Source organism: Suncus etruscus, chromosome 9 (genome assembly GCF_024139225.1).
Source record: "Suncus etruscus isolate mSunEtr1 chromosome 9, mSunEtr1.pri.cur, whole genome shotgun sequence".
Lineage (NCBI taxonomy): Eukaryota > Metazoa > Chordata > Mammalia > Eulipotyphla > Soricidae > Suncus > Suncus etruscus.
The window spans coordinates 59408337-59428016 of record NC_064856.1 but is presented as its reverse complement, the minus strand read 5'-3'; the positions used below and the strand labels follow the sequence as shown (position 1 = coordinate 59428016).

Below are 19680 nucleotides of genomic sequence, written 5' to 3'. Positions count from 1 at the left end.
TGTATTTGCTCCAGTCCTACACCCTGGTGATTCTCACTCAAAGCGAGGTACGGAAGACTAGCACCATCTCTACGGCCTGGAAACTTGTCAGAAATGACTCTAAGATCCCACCAAACACAACCCAAATTCAGAACCTGGATTTTTTTTGTTTGTTTGTTTGTTTGTTTTGGGGTCACACAAATCGCTCTCAGAGGTTACTCTGGGCAGGCTCGAGGGACCATATGCAGGGATTTGAACCAAAGTCCATCCTAGATCAGCTGCTTGCAAGGCAAACGCCCTACCACTGTGCTATCTCTCTAGCCTCAGAACCTAGATTTTAACAAAAACTTTTACAAGGACTTTTTGTTTTGTTTTTTACAAATTACAAGGAATTTCCATTTTATCTTCTTCAAGTTTGAAGACCCTCTTCAGCAACAAGGTTTTTGACTGAATGTAGATCTACGTGGGACAGTGTAACTAAAGGCCCACCCCTGCCAGGGGTCTCAAATTCGGCCTTTTGCAGCTTTCCAAACGACATGTTGTGGCCCTGCCCTAGAGGAATCTTTTTTTGTTTTGTTTTGTTTTAGTTGTTTGGGTCACACCCCCCAATGTTCAAGGTTTACTACTGACTTTGCACTCAAGGATCACCCCAACTTTGCCTCCTGCGGCCCCCAGGTAAATTGAGTTTGAGACCTCTGCTAGACGACACACACAATTGGCAACAGTGTGCAGGTCCAAAAATATATGAGTGTAGCCATGTTAATATCAAGAAGAGGGATGGGGGGCTGGAGAGATAGCACAGTGGTAGGGTGTTTGTCTTGAAAGCGGAAGACCCAGGACCAACAGTGGTTCGAATCCCGCCATCCCATATGGTCCCCCGTGCCTGCCAGGAGCTATTTTTGAGCAGAGAACCAGGAGTAACCCTGAACACCGCTGCTGGGTGTGGCCAAAAAAAAAAAAAAAACAACAACACAATAAAAAAGAAGAGGGATGGGGGCGGGATGGGGTGGGATGGAAACATTTAGGCAGTGTCGCTCAGGCCAAGCCAACATGTGACAACCCTAAAGCAGAGCAGGATGTTCCTCTTCCTTCATTATTGAACTTTATCTTTTTACACTTCCTCTTAATTTCCTTTGCTTTGCTTTGTTAGAGCCTGGTGCTGTTCAGACCCAATAATACTGGGGGCCACCAGGGCCACTCCCAGAGGGTTCGATCTCCGGAGCATTAGAGCCAGTGCAGTGGTGGGCAAACACTGAAACTGAAGTGCATGACCCTCAGCAAGCAAAAAAAAAGGTTTTTACAAGCTCCAAAACTAAAAAATGCAAGCCTCATCCGTGGTCAGGAGTTCAACTCCCACTTAGCGCATATGCAAAAGCACCACAACTATTAAGGGTGCCATCACAGATCAAGCATCACAAATAAATCATATGGGTATGCAATGTCACATCATCGCAACAACCTCATAACAGGAAAGGAAACGACAGGAAAGGGCTAAAATAAAGCAGAGTATTTTACAGTGTCTCATATAGCAAGCTCTCCTCTGAGTGAAGAAAATCATTCAACCAATTAAGAAGTACATTAAGGGCCAAAAAAAGAGTCAGCAGGCCTAGCACTTGCCTTGTATGCAGTCAATTCAGGTTTAATCCCTGGCACCCCAGGAACGATTTCTGAGTTCAAAGCGAGGAGCAACAGCTGAGCATCACTTACGTAACCCCAAAACCAAAATAAAATAAAATAAAGCCACCAGAGATAGGTCAGAGGTAGACCCTTGCGTGCGTGCGTGTGTGTGTGTGTGTGTGTGTGTGTGTGTGTGTGTGTGTGTGTGTATGTTCCTTGAGTAAGCACAGTAAAAATAAAAAATAAAACAAAATTACATTAAGAAACCTATTTAGGGACCAGAGAGATAGCACAGTGTTGGGGCATTTGCCTTGCATGCGACCAACACGGGAGGGACCTGGTTTGATTTCCGGCATCCCATATGGTCCCCTAGCCTGCTGGGAGCAATTTCTGAGTGCAGAGAGAGCCAGGAATGACCCCTGAGTGCCGCTGGAGGTGGCCCAAAAACCAATCAATAAGTTAAAAAAAAAAAGAAATCTATTTAATTTACCTAAAATTTCCACTACATAAAGATTACAAAAACATTCCAACAAACACTATAGGAAAACACAGAGATAGGTAAGTATAGGAAATAGAGATAATACTGTGTGTAGGATACATGCCTTACAAGTAGTTGGCCCCAGTTCAATCCACATCACCTCAGAGGGAAGGGGAGGGGAGAACCCTGGCTTGTTATAAATAGGATTATGCACTGTTTTTCATTCTCTTTGTATTTCCACTAATTTGGTTATAATGCTATTTGTATAAAAACATATTTTAACAGGGCCAGAAAGATAGTACAACAGGTAAAGTGCTTGCCTTGCATATAGCCAACCTGGGTTCGATCCCCAATATCCCATGTGGTCCCCTGAGCCTGCCAGAGGTAACACCTAAGCATTGCCAGATGTGGTCCAAAAACAACAATAACAACAAAACATTTTAACAGAAAGAAAATGCCTATTAATAGTAAAAGCACATCTGCAAAGAAACATATTCACAAAATATCATAAGATTGCAAGATAGCAAAATTTAAAAAAAAAAAGATAGCAAAATTTCTGATTTAATTTGGTGGAGTACTATAAATTCTAGTGTGATCAAGCTCCTCCCTACATCTAGAACATGGTGGGTGTGTAACAGATGTTTACTTAGAAGGAAACACACTTAGATCTCTCTTTCATTGAAGAATTGTTTATTACTAAGTTTATCAGATAGCATTTTACTTTCTTTAAATTTTTGATTAAATAAATATTTTTATTTTAAATACATTTTATTATAGTTTCCTCCTGCTATCCAAGAGTTGATTTGTTTCCATTTATGGATTGTCTAGTCCTTTATTTCTTTATATTCTGCAAAAGAGTTAAGTCATCTGTTATTTGGAAGGGCACACTTCAGGGTGCTCAGGGATTATTCCTTGCTCTAGGCTCAGGGATCATGCTTGACAGTGATCATCTGGATGTCAGGGGACCGAACTCTGCGTGTTCACATACCAGCAAGCTCCGTGATTCCTGAACTCTCTCTTAGGTCCTCAAGATCATTTGGTAATTTATCCTTTTTTTTTTTTTTTCTGACTATATAACACGCTGCAACAAACTGTAAAATTTCATCTGTTCTCATGGGCCCGGAGAGATAGCACAGTGGTGTTTGCTTTGCAAGCAGCCAATCCAGGACCTAAGGTGGTTGGTTCGAATCCCGGTGTCCCATATGGTCCCCCGTGCCTGCCAGCAGCTGTTTCTGGGCAGACAGCCAGGAGTAACCCCTGAGCACCACCGGGTGTGGCCCAAAAACAAAAAAAAAATTTCATCTGTTCTCACAGCTGAAAATTATTTCACGGTGTACGTGCATCATAATTTTTTTGTCCACTCACCTGCTGTTGGGCACTTGGGTTATTTTTAGATAATGGCTACTGTGAATTACACTGAGATGAACATGGGTATGCATATGTCTTATCGAATTGATGTGTTTATACTTTTGTGGAGTGGATTCCCAGAGGTGGAATTGCTTCTTAAATGAAAGTATCAGGGAGAATCAGCAAAAAAAAAAGGGGGGAGGGGGGTTAAAAAAAGAGAAAGGAGACCGGAGAGATAGCACAGCAAAAGGGCATTTGCCTTAGATGCAGAAGGATGGTAGCTTGAATCCCAGCCCATTCCATAAGGTCCCGGGAGCCTGCCAGGAACAATTTCTGAGCGTAGAGCCAGAAGTAACCCCTGAGCACTGCCCAGTGTGACCCAAAAACAAAAATGGGGGGGGGGGGAGTAGAAGAAAAATAAGCAGAAAACGGGGAGAAGGAATTATTTTCAAAAAGAGTCTAAGGAGGGGCCGGAGAGATAGCATGAAGGGGTAGAGCATTTGCCTTGCATGAAAAAGGACAGTGGTTCAAATCCCAGCATCCCATATGGTCCCCAAGCCTTCCAGGAGCAATTTCTGAGAGTAGAGCAAGAATAACCCCTGAGCACCACCAGGTGTGAACCCCGCCCCCCCCCAAAAAAAAGAAAAAGAGTCTAAGAAATACTAAGAGGTCAATTCCACCTCCAAGGCAGCATAAAGAAGGGTTTGGCTGACCATAACTCATAGGTAACAGTAACACGGTCACAACTAGCCATCTCAGAAATGTGGACAGTGGCAGTACACAAATGCAGGGTGATAGAAAGTGTGTGACACCAAGAGGTGCAGCCTCGTCAAACCTACAGTCTGGAAACAGCTTTAGCACCACTAGAGAGGGGCCCAGAGCCCCGTTACAGTCCAGGCTTCAGGGAATGCCTCTACTTGTCTCACATGTGCAGGATCCCAGCATTACAAAAACCAGCATTGAGTGCCGCTAGCTAATCACAAGTTCTTTGATCATTTTCCTAACTCAGGAAGTGCCTGTTATCACAAACTCAGCTCTAGAAGCAACTTCTAGATGGTGCCTTCAAACCCTTCTGAGTTTGTCCTCTGCACTCCAACCCCTGTTCAGCATCCCCATGAATGGTGCCACACAGCTAATGAAGATTTCGCCCTGCTGATGGTCCACAATATCATCTATTTATCATAAGGACCTCTTAGTCTGTCATACTGAGCCACAAAGAGACAAACATTGCCATTCTCAACTATTAATTTATACTAACACATAAATCACATGCTGGCTGCTTAGTCTCAAGTGGCCTGCCTCAATTCTAAGAGCTCATTCAGTTTCAGGAAGCAGCTTACTTCCTCCTTCCAAGCAAGTTTCACTAAAAATAACAAAGAATAAACTTTCAAGTTGCATGTGATTTCTGTGGCCTTTGGCTCCAAATTTTACTTTGTTCAAAGTTCTTTTACTGTCATCATTTAAAAAGGGTCTCTTTATTAGCTCAGCAATAATTTGAGTTTTGTTTCATTCAGGGTCTTCTTAAAACAATTTCAGATTGGATATTTAACTTGAAATTAAGGCTATTCTTCCAAATAGGCCCACAACAGACACATCCTGTTTTGTTCTTGGTTTTATTGCAAATGAATACTAATGTAAAAACTATACTTAATAAAGAACATATGTCCCGGAATATTATTTGACCAAAATATATGGCATTTTCAAATGGATACAGACTTATTTCTTGACTTTTGCATGAGAAAGTGAATCAAAAACAAACTCATTTATGCCATGCCTACTATTTATATAACTACTGTTATTACTATTACATTGTATTAATTAGCTCTAGAAAATAGAATCTGACTTTAAAAATATTCTGGACAGGGGCTGGAGTGATAGCATAGAGGCAGGGCATTTGTCTTGCACTAGGCTGACCCAGGAAATGACCTGGGTTCAATCCCCAGAGTCCCATATGGTTCCCCCAAAGCCAGGAGCAATTTCTGAGCGCAAAGCCAGGAGTAACCCCCTGAGCGTCATGGGGTGTGGCCCAAAAATGAAAACAAGAAAAAAAATCTGAACTTGGAGCCAAGGATGTGACTCAGCAGCAGAGCAAACACCTTGTATGGAGAAAACCCTGGCACCAAACTATAAACCACTCCGGACTCAAAACATCAATGAACACTGTGGTAGATTACTGAAAGCATAAATATGAAAGTTAATTTAAATTTATAAAACTTAAAAATTAGGGGGTCTGTTTGTTAGTTTGTTTTGTTTTGGGGGCCACACCAGGCAGTACTCATCACTCCTAGCAGGCTCAGAGGACCATATGGGATGCCGGAAATTGAACCTGGTCAACTACAAACCACATGCAAGGCAAGCATCCTACCTGCTGTGTATCACTCTGGCCCTAAACTCAAAAATTATTACTAAGATTTCAGATTAAACTTTCATACATATTCATGACAAATTAAAAACAATAACCTTGGGGGTAGAGAATTAAAAAAATAAATAAGTAAATAAATAAAAATAAAAACAGTAACTTCAAATGTATCTATTTCCATACTGAATCTTCTCAAATTTGTGAATTTAGTAATAATAGTTCAAAATGTTTCTTTTTAATTTATTTTGGCTTCTTGAGCCACAACCAGAACTCCTCATAATATAGCAGATACAATGCTTGCATTTCGTCAGTCTGAGTTCAGTCCCCAGCACCCCTCCAGAAGAGACCCCTGAGCACAAAATAAGCACTCAGCACTTCCAGGTATGTAGCCTCTCCCCCATGAAAGAAAGAGAAAAAGAGGGAAGGAAGGAAGGAAAGAAGGAAGGAAGGAAGGAAGGAAGGAAGGAAGGAAGGAAGGAAGGAAGGAAGGAAGGAAGGAAGGAAGGGAGGGAGGGAGGGAGGGAGGGAGGGAGGGAGGGAGGGAGGGAGGGAGGGAGGGAAGGAGGGAGGGAGGGAGGGAGGAAGGAAGGGAGGGAGGGAAGGAAGGAGGGAGGGAGGGAGGGAGGAAGGAAGGGAGGGAGGGAGGGAGGGAAGGAGGGGGAAGGGAGGGAGGGAGGAAGGAAGGGAGGGAGGGAAGGGAGGGAGGGAGGGAGGGAGGGAGGGAGGGAAGGAGGGGGAAGGGAGGGGGAAGGGAGGGAGGGGAGGGGAAGGGGAGGGAAGGGGGAAGGGAGAAAGGAAGGAAAGGGAGAGAGAAAGGAAGGAAAGGGAGGGAGGGGGAAGGGAAGGGAGGAGGGAGGGGAAAGGAAGGGGAAAGGAAGGGGGAGGGAGGGAAGGAGGGAGGAAGGAAGGGAGAAAGGGAGGGAGGGAGGGAAGGAGGGGGAAGGGAGGGAGGGGGAAGGGAGGGGAGGAGGGAGGGGGAGGGGAGGGGAGGGGGGAGGGAGGGAAGGAGGAAGGAAGGGAGGGAGGAAGGGAGGGAGGGAGGGAGGGAGGGAGGGGGAGGGGAGGGGGGAGGGAGGGAGTAAAGAAGGAAGGAAGGGAGGAAGGGAGGAAGGAAGGAAGGAAGGAAGGAAGGAAGGAAGGAAGGAAGGAAGGAAGGAAGGAAGGAAGGAAGGAGGGAGGAGGGAGGGAGGGAGGGAGGGAGGGAGGAAGGGAGGGAGTAAAGAAGGAAGGAAGGAAGGAAGGAAGGAAGGAAGGAAGGAAGGAAGGAAGGAAGGAAGGAAGGAAGGAAGGGAGGGAGGGAGGGAGGGAGGAGGGAGGGAGGGAGGGAGGGAGGGAGGGAAGGAGGAAATAATTTCTCATACATTCCATAAGAAATGAAATTGAAATTGAAATGCTTGGTCAAAAGCTAGGAAATGGTGTTCAATAAACACAGGCCATGTTTTAAACCTCAGAGACCGGTTCGGTGAGGGCAGGTTCTACTTAAATCTGTTCAAAAAGCCCTTCTTTCTCTACCCAGGTCCTCCTGGTCATAGTAGAATACCAGTAACTCTCATTCTGTTTCTATCCAGAAGAGAGCAAGCCACAAATAGCAGGGGAGTGCAGTTAGGGCAGAGAAGGGACCACTATAACAATGATAGCTGAAAATTACCACTTTGGACAAGAACAGGATGCTGAAAGGAGATAAAGGAAAATAAAATGGAAGGGGGGGAATGTCTGCTCAGAGGCAATCAGGGAAGAGGGTAGGACGAAGGGTTGTAGGAGAACTGGGGACACTGGTAGAAGGAAATGTTGTATTGGTGAAGGGTACTGTACATTGTATGACTGAAAATTATGAACACCTTTGTAACTGCATATCTAGTGGTGACTCCATTAATGAATGATTTATATATTTCTTTAAAAGTTTCAATGATAGGGGGCAGAGGGGCAAAAAAAGGTTTCAATGATTTCCTCAACAAAACAGAACAAGTGTTACTAAATTTTGAGTAGAACCACAAAAGACTTTGAGCCAAAAAAACAAACAAATAAACAAACTGAGCAAAATTAAGATGGAAGGCATGGCATTGCTTTATGTTAAATTATACTATTCAGCAACAGTAATCTAAACAGTGTAGTACTAGAATAAAAGTAGATAGATCAATAATATATCATTAAGAGCCCAGAAAGCCTCGCATATATGAACAATTAATTTATGACAAAAACTGTGAGTATAAAATAGAGAAAGGGGGGCCACATGGGATGCCGGGAATCAAACCAGAGTCTGTTCAGGGTTGGCTGCATGCAAAGCAAACACTCTAACACTATGCTATTGCTCCGGTCCCTGTACTATCTTTTTAGTACAGAACAGTGTCATTTAAGAATAGAGATGTTGGGGATAGAGAGATAGCATGGAGGTAAGGCATTTTCCTTGCATGCAGAAGGTTGGTGGTTCAAATTCCCGCATCCCATATGGTCCCCCGAGCCTGCCAGGAGCAATTTCTGAGCATAGAGACAGGAGTAACCCCTTAGCGCTGCTGGGTGTAACCCAAAAACAAAACAAACAGAAAAATCATTAGAGGACTGAAGAAATAAGCAGGTAGGGTGCTGGTTTTGCTGGTGGTTGACCTGAATTTGATCCCTAGCATTACATATGGTGGTCTCCTGAGCCCTGCCTGCTTGGAGTGATTCCTGAGCACAGAGATAGGAGTAAGCCCTAAGTGTGGCCATATCAAAACAAACAAAAAAAAAAAAAATCATTAGAAATCTATTATCAGGCCCGGAGAGATAGCACAGTGGTGTTTGCCTTACAAGCAGCCGATCCAGGAGCAAAGGTGGTTGGTTCGAATCCCGGTGTCCCATATGGTCCCCCGTGCCTGCCAGGAGCTATTTCTGAGCAGACAGCCAGGAGTAACCACTGAACACCACTGGGTGTGGCCCAAAAAAAAAGAAAAAAAAAAAAATGCAAACAAAAAAAACCTTTCAGAAAAGATTATGTCAAAAAGAACAGAAATTGGCCCAGAGAGACAGCACAGCGGCGTTTGCCTTGCAAGCAGCTGATCCAGGACCAAAGGTGCTTGGTTCGAATCCCTGGTCCCCCATGCCTGCCAGGAGCTATTTCTGAGCAGACAGCCAGGAGTAACCCCTGAGCAACACCAGGTGTGGCCCAAAAACCAAAAAGAAAAAAAAAAAAAAAGAGCAGAAATAACTATTTGTGGAAACATGGAGAAATAAAGAAGTCTTATTCACTGTGGCTGGGAATACAAATTGTTTTCTAAAAAAACTAGAAATAGATATATGACCCAGCAATTCCACACCTAGGAATTTAACCCAAGAGCACAAAAAACTAATCCAAAAAGATAGTCACATTTGTATTCATTACAATAGCCAAGATCTAGAAATAATGCAGTGTCCAAGAGGGAAGTGGATAAAAGTAGGTGTTATTTAGATTAGCTTTTTTTTTCTTTTTTTTTTTTTTTTTGATCATCACAGAAATGGAAGGAGGATAGCCTGCTTTTACATTTGAGGAAACCACAGCAAAGACAAATTAGATAAACTGCCCAAGGTCACACAGCTATGGAATAGTGATTAAGCCAGAATTTGAATCCAGAAAATCTGACTCAAATCCCTGCTTTTAACCAGGGAATGAAAATTATGGCCCATAAATTAAGTCTACAGAGCAGTCAAATCAGGCTCAGAGCCTCTTTCAGTACATCCATAAGCTAAAAATAGTTTCATGTTTTTCAAGTGATTGTGGAGAGGAGTGAGGGAGAATCAAAGGAGTCATTTATCATAACCCATGGAAAGCTTATAAAATTTATATTTCAACATCCATTTTATTGAAGCACAGCATAAAGCTGCTTTCTGGCTAGAACAGTAAAGCTAAAGACTTGCAGCTGAGACAAGTGACCCAGAAAAAAAAACCCAAAACCCTGAATATTTATTACCTGGCCTTTTACTGAAAAAGTTGAAAGATCCTGCTTTTAACTACTACATTACATTGCTTCTCTTAAAAAACATTACTTGTCCTAAGCAGGAATAAATCTTTCCCTTCTCTGTATCTGGAGGGGAGAATTTTGCTTAAAATTATCTTGGCTTTGGGCCAGAGAGATAGTATGGAGATAAGGCATTTGCCTTGCATGCAGAAGGTCAGTGGTTCAAATCCCAGCATATCATATGGTCCCCCGAGCCTGTTTTTTTTTCTACCCTTCAGTTGACTGAAAATTCCTTGAAGGCAGTAGGTACTCTTTTACCATTTGTATTTTGTTTATTTGTTTGTTTCTTGGGCCACACCCAGCAGTGCTTAAGGGTTACTCCTAGCTCTGTGCTCAGAAATCGCTCAGGAAACCATATGGGATGCCAGGGATTGAACCTGTGTCTGTCCTGGGTCAGTCTCGTGTAAGGCAAATGCCCTACCGCTGTGCTACTACTCCGGTCCCTGAATTTTTCTTGATGGCTCACTTGGCATCGTTGGCAGTTAAGATTTTCTGAGTCTGGGGCCGGAGAGATAGCATGGAGGTAAGGCGTTTGCCTTTCATGCAGGAGGTCATCGGTTTGAATCCCGGCGCCCCATATGGTCCCCTGTGCCTGCCAGGAGCAATTTCTGAGCCTGGAGCCAGGAATAACCCCTGAGCACTGCCAGGTGTGACCCAAAAACCAAAAAAAAAAAAAAAAAAAAAAAGATTTTCTGAGTCTGATATCACAATGTGAACTTTTAAAGACATGAATGAACATGAATCCTAGAAATCAATCTAGGACTTTCATTGGAAGGATAAGTACTATAGGTATTATACATAGGTATTATAAGTAGGTATATAAATTGATGCAGCTTTTCTGAAGGACAATTCTGCCTTGTTCATCTAATATTCTGTGCTAATTTAGTATAGTACAGATAGGGTGAATTTAGTTAAATCCAAAATGTAGGAATTTGAACAGATGAATGGCAAAAGAAACTGTGGTACTTATACACATTGGAATATTATGCAGCCATCAGGAGAGATAAAGTCATAAAATTTTCCTATACATGGATGTACATGGAAGCTATTATGCTGAGTGAAATAAATCAGAGGGAGAGAGACGGATAGAATAGTTTCACTCATCTATGGGTTTAGAAAAACAAAAACAAAAGAGGGGGCTGGGAAGATAGCACAGCGGGAGAGCGTTTGCCTCGCATGCAGCCAATCCAGGACAGACGGTGGTTCAAATGCCAGCATCCCATATGGTCCCCCATGCCTGCCAGGAGTGATTTCTGAGTGCAGAGCCAGGAGTAACCCCTAAGTGCCAAAAACCAAAAAAGAAAAAATAAGAAGAAAGAAAAACTAAAGACATTATTGTAATAATGCCCAGATACAATAAAGATGAGGGCTGGAAGGACTGGCTCTCGATGTGAAACACCACATAGAGTGGTGAGTTTAGTTTGAGAGATGACTACACTAACTATCATGACAATATTAATGAGTAAGAGAAGTAAAATGCCTGTCTCAAATACAGGCAGGGGGTGGGAAAGGAGGGAGATGGGGGGCATTGGTGGTGGGAATGTTGCACTGGTGAAGGGGGTGTTCTTTTTTTTTTTTTTTTTTGGTTTTTGGGCCACACCCGTTTTACACTCAGGGGTTACTCCTGGCTAAGTGCTCAGAAATTGCCCCTGGCTTGGGGGGACCATATGGGATGCAGGGGGATCGAACCGCGGTCCGTTCCTTGGCTAGTGCTTACAAGGCAGACACCTTATCTCTAGCGCCACCTTCCCGGCCCCAGGGGGTGTTCTTTTTATGACTGAAACCTAACTACAATCATGTATGTAATCATGGTGCTTAAATAAAGAAAAACAGGGGCCGGCGAGATAGCATGGAGGTAGGGTGTTTGTCTTCCATGCAGGACAGTGGTTCGAATCCTGGCATCCCATATGATCCCCCATGTCTGCCAGCGGTGATTTCTGAGCGTAGAGCCAGGAGTGACCCGAGTGCCGCCAGGTGTAACCCAAAAACCAAAAACCAAAAGCCAAAAAAAAAAAGGAAAGAAAAACAAAAGAATTTAAAAAAAATGTAGGGATTTGGGATCAAATGTTACTCCCTGAATATTTTCAGACAGGGTGGAACTCTTTTCTTTCTAAACTGTCATAATTATAGTTGAATCCATTCTTCTTTTATCCAGAAAGTCTCTTCAATCACTACAAGCCACATGACATCTGTCTACTGCTAGAAAGGGGCCAAAGAGACAGTGCAGGGTTAAAGTCCATGCCCTGCATTCAATCCCTTGTACCATACTGAAGAGCTCACAAGTATCATCGGGTACAGCTTCCTGGAGCCCTTGCATTGAACCACCAGCCTGGTCAGATGAAAACCCCCAAACTCACTAAACAGTTCGAAGACCTCATCAAAAATTTTAAAACTTAAAAACACCATCTATTTGCATACTGGCTTGAGTGATGATTGAGATAAACACACAAAAAAAAAAAAAACCCAGAATATGTCAAGGTTATTTTTATGTGAATAAATACTTTTTGTTGTTATTGTTGTTACTCCTGGCTCTGCACTCGGATACCACTCCTGGCAGGCTCAGAGGACCATATGGGATGCTGGAGATCGAACCCGGTAAGGCTTACTACACCTTACCCATTGTGATATTGCTCCAGCCAGAAATAATATTCTTGGGCCAGAAAGGTAGTATAGCAAGTAGGGTACTTGAATTGCATGCAGCCAACCCAAGTCCAATCCTCAACACCTGATTTAATCCCCTAATCCCCACTAGGAGTGATCTCTGAGCACAAAGCCAGGAGTAACAAGACTACCACCTATGTGACCCCAAAACAAAAATCAAGTAAATACTATACTTGTTTAGGGTTCAGAATAGTAACTTTTTACCATATTTTCCAATTGAAAAAGATCATTTACATATTTGTTCTTAATTTCCCTAAGCATCCAAAATAAAATAAGATTTCTGTACTGACTTACTATTGTCAAAATTATAAATGTAACATACATTTATTACAAGTTTAAATTGAACTAATATTATGCAGAAAGTAAAAAAGTAAAAGTAAAAAAAAGTATAAAAAGTAAAAAGTAAAAAAAGGGGTTAGAAGAGAAATAGAACAGCAGGTAGGATGCTTGCCTTGCACATGGCAGACACCAGTTTGATCCCCAGCACTACATGTGGTTAGTCCCTAGGACCCCCAAGAGTGATAACAGGGGTCATAATAAATGATTAAGAGTTGCGAGGTTCTGCATATGCAGGAATTGGATCAGTGCTTGTGAGTAATCAGTAAATGGTTAACTTTTCTATCTACTAAATACTAAGATGGTCATGTAAAAACTTCTCAGTATTATGTCTTACCTCTTCAGGCACAATAATTAATGGATACTTGTCCTCTGACAAAAAGTTGAAAATGACCCAGACTTTGAATGCATCTTCCTCCAAAATAAGAAGTGGATTCTTTGTGAGATTTTTTTTGACACAGAGGGTCCAACACATCCTATTAAATTCAATCTTGTCAAAGTTGTCTTGGACCTGAAAAGGAATGAGGAAAAAGTTCAATGAAGTAATCCACAATAAGCAGTATATAAACCAAGAAAAATAGTTATAGCAGACTAGAGGTTTCCATTTTAAATACATCTAATGCACAAAGAACCATTTTCAGCAAGCGGGTTGCCAGCCCATGTACATGTGTGCCCGAGCACATGTTGCTCATGTCCCCTCTGGGATGTGTATTTATACTTTAATGCTGGGATGTGTACTGGGACTCTCTCCACTTTGCCTCTATGGCAGACATTCTCTCCTCCTTCTGAAGTTTCAAATAAAACATTTTTTTAAAAATGCCCATTTCCAAAGTACTGGTACCATACTTCTAATAGCTCAAGTCAGAATCTTGGGGACTTGAGGTAGGAGTACAGTGGTTAAGACATTTAACTTGCAGGCAGCCAACCCACATTCACTCCCAAGCATCACATATGGACTCCCAAACCCTTCAGGAATGGTCTCTGAATGCAAAACCAGGAGTAAGTCCTGAGCACCATTGGGTGTGCCCCTGCTCCCCAAAATGGATAGACTATTGAGATCAAAGAGATAGTGATTTACTGGGCTTGTCTAGCATGCAACTGGTTCACGCTGGTCACCAGAATCACATATAATCCCCCAATCTCTGCAGGAGTGATTACTGAAAATAACCAGGAATAAGCTTTAAATATATCTAGGTGTGTTCCCCCAAAAAAAGGAAAAATAAATTCATATATAGGTGTTAGACATAGCTCAAAGATGAGGAGAGCTTGCTTTGCAAAGACTGGATTACCATTCCCAGTTATCTCATGGTCCCTTAGCACTAATAGAAGCAATTAGAGCACTGATCCAGGGTCCTTACCCCAGCTCCTGGGTGCTGTCGGGTAACCTCCAACAAAATTCAGATATTATACTGAAGGTTCTGAAGAATAGCAAAGGGATTCAGATATCTGCCACACAGATCAAACATTCAAACCCCAAAGCCCAAGGGGCTGGGGTGACAGTACAACAGGTAGGGCATGTGCCTTGCTCTGGGTTCCATTCCCAGCATTCCATAAGGTCCCCCAAGACCACCAGGAGTAATTCCTGAGAACAGACCTAGGAGTAACTCCCATGCACTACTGGATGTGGGGACCCTCCCCAAAGGCAAATCTGAGAGCCCCATGTGCAGCAAGCACTACCCTGTCAGCTCTGAGATTGAGTTTGACAACTTCTGCTTTCTGTGATCCCTGGCATCACAAGTGATTTCCAGCTGTGCTACAAACAGGTGTGTGTGTGTGTGTGTGAGCACCACACCAAGTGAAGTGACTTCCTGACAAGTACTACAGTGCTATTCAAGAACCATAGCTTGGAAGTGCAACCTTCGGTAAAGTGAACACCACTGTCAGTCATCCTTAGCATGGGCTACATCTGGAAGTTGTGTGCTCAATTGAGAGTGTTCACTCTTGGCAAGCACACATGCAAGAACTGCAAGTGAAAGGAGTACAGGGGCCAGAGAGGTAATAAAGCCGGTAGGGCGCTTGTCTTACACGTGGCTGATCCAGAATCTACCCAGGTTCAATCCTCGGCATCCCATATGGTCCTCTGAGTGTGCCAGGAGCAATTTCTGAGCACAGAGCCTGGAGTAACCCTTGAGCGCCACTGGGTATGGACCAAAAAACAAAATAAAACAAAAAAAAAAGGAGTACAAACCATAGTGAGTTCCAAGGTCAAATATACAGGCACTATGGCCTTGTGTGCAACCCCCAGGGAGCACCACCCCTAAAATGTGAGAGCATCAGAGCCAGGCCTGTACACACACAAACGCACACACACACACACACAGTTGCAACAACAATAACAATGAAGGGAAAGGGAGGTGGAGAAGGGTTATTTTCTAAAGGTTATTTTTAGCCTAACAATAAAATAGCATTAGTCTCAACCACTCACAGGGCACATAAAATACTAGTTTGTCCAATAGTTATCTTTTGGGAGTGGAGAGATAAGGTAGAGTGTGTTTATTTTGCTACAAGTGATTCAGGCTTGATCCCAGCATCCAAAATCCCCCACAAAGTCTGCCAGGAGAGATCCCTGAGCACAAAGCCAGGAGTTATTCTGAGCAACAAAGAAAAGTTTTCTTTTCATGGGGCTAGACTGATAGCACAGATAGTAGTGTATTTACCTTGCTTACAGCCAACCCAGGTTCTTTTTCCAGCATCCCATAGAGTCCCCCAAGTCTGCCAGGAGTAATTTCTGGGTACAGAGTCCAGAGTAGCCCCGAGCAAACCCGGTATGGCCCAAAAACCAAAAATAAAAAACAAACAAACAAACAAACAAATAAATAAATAAAAAGGTTCTACCAGTTTTCTTAGACTAGCAAATTTCATACACAGAATGCTGGATGTTGAAATACAATAGGACCTACAGGAAGATAGCTCACCTTTACTTATATCTTCAAAGAAGATATTTTCTTTTTTAATGAGTTTATTTATTTGCTTATGTATTTATTTATTTATTTATTTATTTACTTTTTGGTTTTTGGTGCTCAGAGTATACTCCTGGCAGGCTAGGGGGACCATATGGGATGCTGGAGATCGAACCCAGTTCATCTCTGATAGGCCATGTGCAAGGCAAATGCCCTACCACTGTGTGCTATCACTCCGACCCCTTCAGATATTTTCTTAGGGAAAACTAGCTAACCCAGATTTTTTTTTTTTTTTTTTTTTTTGCTAACCCAGATTTAAAAGAGGCCTGCTATTCATTCATGCAATCATGCATTAGCATTTACTTACTGGGAAACAAGTGCTAGACTACAAATAAAAGATATAAAATGAAAGAAACTTGATCTCTGTACTTAGAATATTTTTAGTTAGCAATAAAGACAGATGTGAACAAAATTAAGAATAACATATAGGGCCGGAGAGATAGCATGGAGGTAGGGCATTTGCCTTTCATGCAGGAGGTCATTGGTTCGAATCCCGGAGTCCCATATGGTCCCCTGTGCCTGCCAGGAGCAATTTCTGAGCGTGGAGCCAGGAATAACCCCTGAGCACTGCCGAGTGTAACCCAAAAACCACAAAAAAAAAAAAAAAAAAAAAAAAACAAAACAATATAATTCAATAACTGTTTCCTCGTTTAATAGAAAAATATTTAAACAATAGCTTTTTTTTCTGCAAGACTATTCAGTATGTATGGCTTTTGGGGTTTTTGTTTGTTTTTGCACCATGCTCAGTGATGCTTAGGGCTCTGAACTCAGGTATCCACGCCTAGAAAATTCAGGAAACCATAAAGGATGTCGGAGATCGAACCCAGGTCCATGCATGCAAGGCAAGCATCCTACACACTATGCTATCACTCTAAGGCCTGTTCGTATGTTTTAGAGTACGATGTTCTCACACCACACCCACACTAGAGTGCCAGGATCCCTCCACCATTGTCCATAGGACCCTTCCTTTCATGCTCTCTCTCCACCTTAGGAAACAGTCCTACAGTTCAAATCTAAAGAAAATTTGCACTGGATATTTTTTTTTTTTGCACTGGATATTGTCTATTCCCTTGCTTTGTTTTTTTCATAAATTTCTTTTAACTGGGATGATCCAGTATGTATTTTTCTCCTTAGTGTTACTTTTAGTGTGACACTTTCCAGTTCCATCCATGGTGTAGGGGAAAAAATACTTTTGTAATACTGCACTGTATATATAAGTCACAAGATTTTTTTCAGTTATGGGGCTTGAACCCACGGCTTCATACACACAAAGTAAGCATTTCTTCCCACTGAGCTACATCCCCAGCCTTATCATAACTTCTTTATTTACTCATCCATTGCTGAGCATCTGGCTTGTTTCCAGATCTTGGTGACTGTACATAGTTCTGCAATGGAAATAGGTATGCATATATTTTATCTTTTTAATGTTTTTATGTTCTTGGGTATATACCTAGGAGTAAAATTCATGGGCCATATGACAGATTTAATTTTGATTTTCTGAGAAATGCTATACTGTTTTCTGTAGAAACTGAACTAGTTTACATTCCCATCAACAAAAAGTGAGGGTTCCTTTTTCTCTATATCCTTATATGGTTTTTGGTATTCTGGGTTTTGCTTTTTTTTTTTTTTAATAATAGGCTGTTCTGACTGATGTCAGGTGATACCTTACTATTGTTCTGATTTCCATTTCCTTATAATTAGCTTTTCATGTGCCTGATGGTCTTCTGTATGTCTCCTTTGTCTGCTGAGCTCTACTCCCCATTCACTTTAAGAGGGGGTTATTTGGGTTTTTGTTGTTGAGTTCTGTATTTTAGATTAAAAAAATTATTATATGATAGAGAAATAAATAGATATTTTAAATAAAACTAGGAGCTGGGGGGCCAGTGGTGACGCAAGAGGTAGGGCGTTTGCCTTGCACGTGCTAACGTAGGACGGACCGCAGTTCAATCCCCTGGCGTCCCACATGGTCCCCCAAGCCAGGAGCGATTTCTGAGCGCATAGCCAGGAATAACCCCTGAGTGTCACCAGGTGTGGCCCAAAAACCAAAAAAAAAAAAGGAGCAAGGAACTGGAGAATTAGTACAGAGGGTAGGGCTGGGTTTGACCCCCAGCATCCCACAGAGTTCCCCAAATATTACTAGGAATAATTACTGAGTACAGATTCAGGAGTACCCCCAGGTATTTTTACCCCCCCCCCACTCTAACCTGTTCTAAAAACAGGCAAACAAGCAAAACAAAAACAAATCACAGTTGACAGTCATAGGAACTAGAGACACCAGGGTCACAAAACATGAGGTCACTGCTGTCAGTGACCCAGTCCCAGATCCACTGGAGATCCAAAGTCTTATTGGCTAAGTCTAAACACATTTTTATGCTCTTATGGGAACTGGAAAACTACCATATTTTCTGGCATATAAGATGATTGGGCATATAAGACGACCCCCTTACTTTTCCTGTTAAAATATAGGATTTGGGCTATATTTGCCGCATAGGACTACCTCTCTTTTAATGCACACCAAATGGAAATTAAAAAACGTAAGAGAAAAAAAATAGAACCCTCAAAGGTTAACAGTATATGTTTAAGGGGCCAAAGTGATGGTGCTAGAGGTAAGGTGTCTGTCTGCCTTGCAAGAGCTAGCCTAGGATGAACCATGGTTCGATCCCCCGGCATCCCATATGATCCCACCAAGCCAGGAGTAATTTCTGAGCACATAGCCAGGAGTAACCCCTGAGCATCAAACGAGTGTGGCCCAAATCCCCCAAATAAAAACAGTATATGTTTAATAGACTTTGGAGTGCCAACAATCATTTTACATTTGTCATTTGTAATGAGTTACTCTGATTTTTTTTAATTGTGATCTACACTGAGAGCAGGGGAGAGTGGGCTCCTCCAAGAACAGCTGGCTGGGGTGCAGTGATTTATAGGACAGCTAGAGGGAGAGAGTACCTCCTCTATGTCCCATAAAAGCTGAACAGAGGACTAAGCACCAAAAAGTCACATACCAGCAATATCTGGCAGCTGGGTGGGATGCAGCGCTCAGTAACTCAACTCCTCTGTGTGTCCTGAAAGATGAATCAGGACAAGCAAAGAACTGAGTAATAATAAAAAAAAAAAAAAAAAAAAAAAGAACTGAGTAATGACACCTAGCAGCTGAATGGGATGCAGCGGTAAGAGGAGGGCAAAATACTCGTCCCTGAAGCTGGAGTAAGTTTCAGCATGCCATATACTGGCATATAAGACAACCCTTGACTTTTAAGAAGTTTTTCATGGGTTAAAAAGTCGTCTTAGGCTCATCCCATTCAGGGGATGGCTCTGGCTGGCCAGGCTGGAGGGTCTTGTTGGCAGACGAATTAAAGTATTAAACTTTATTCCAGTTGTGTGGTCTCATCCTTCTACTCTGGAACCCTACATTTGGAAACTGCCAGGATCGAACTGACATGACCAGTTGCCAATAAGGCTTTCCAGGTTCCATGAATAAACTAGGACACCCTAGAGATAACAAGGACCAAGTTGTACCATTTACTGCTCCAGGGCCTGATTGGGTTAAGTTATATTCCCTTCTAATTGATCTGATCCTATTCAGGTGTTGAAACTGCAGAACTGAACCAGTTAACTGCTCATTTAGGGTAGCATGAGATTTCACCCCAATTTGGGGAGAGACTACGGTCCCTTGCAAGCCTGAAGAAGTTACAGAAAATTGACATTTAGCCACGCTTTTTTTTTTTTTTTTTTTTTGGCCACACCCAGCGGTGCTCAGGGGTTACTCCTGGCTGTCTGCTCAGAAATAGCTCCTGGCAGGCACAGGGGACCATATGGGACACCGGGATTCGAACCAACCACCTTTGGTCCTGGATCAGCTGCTTGCAAGGCAAACGCCACTGTGCTATCTCTCCGGGCCCAGCCATGCTCCCTTTTAATGATTTCTAGGTGATGAAATCTCTAGGGAAAATATGGAGTAGAATGGTCATCAGAAAA

At 42.5% G+C, this 19680-nt stretch overlaps 1 protein-coding gene across 1 annotated transcript in view; it reads right to left on the bottom strand.

Annotated features, from left to right (window-relative positions):
* SWAP70 (switching B cell complex subunit SWAP70) overlaps positions 1–19680 on the bottom strand; it is a 56631-nt gene that overhangs the window by 23844 nt on the left and 13107 nt on the right. Inside the window, exon 3 of the mRNA XM_049780669.1 lies at positions 13083–13256. Coding sequence (XP_049636626.1) covers positions 13083–13256 — 174 coding nt within the window. The remainder of the gene's footprint in view (positions 1–13082; positions 13257–19680) is intronic.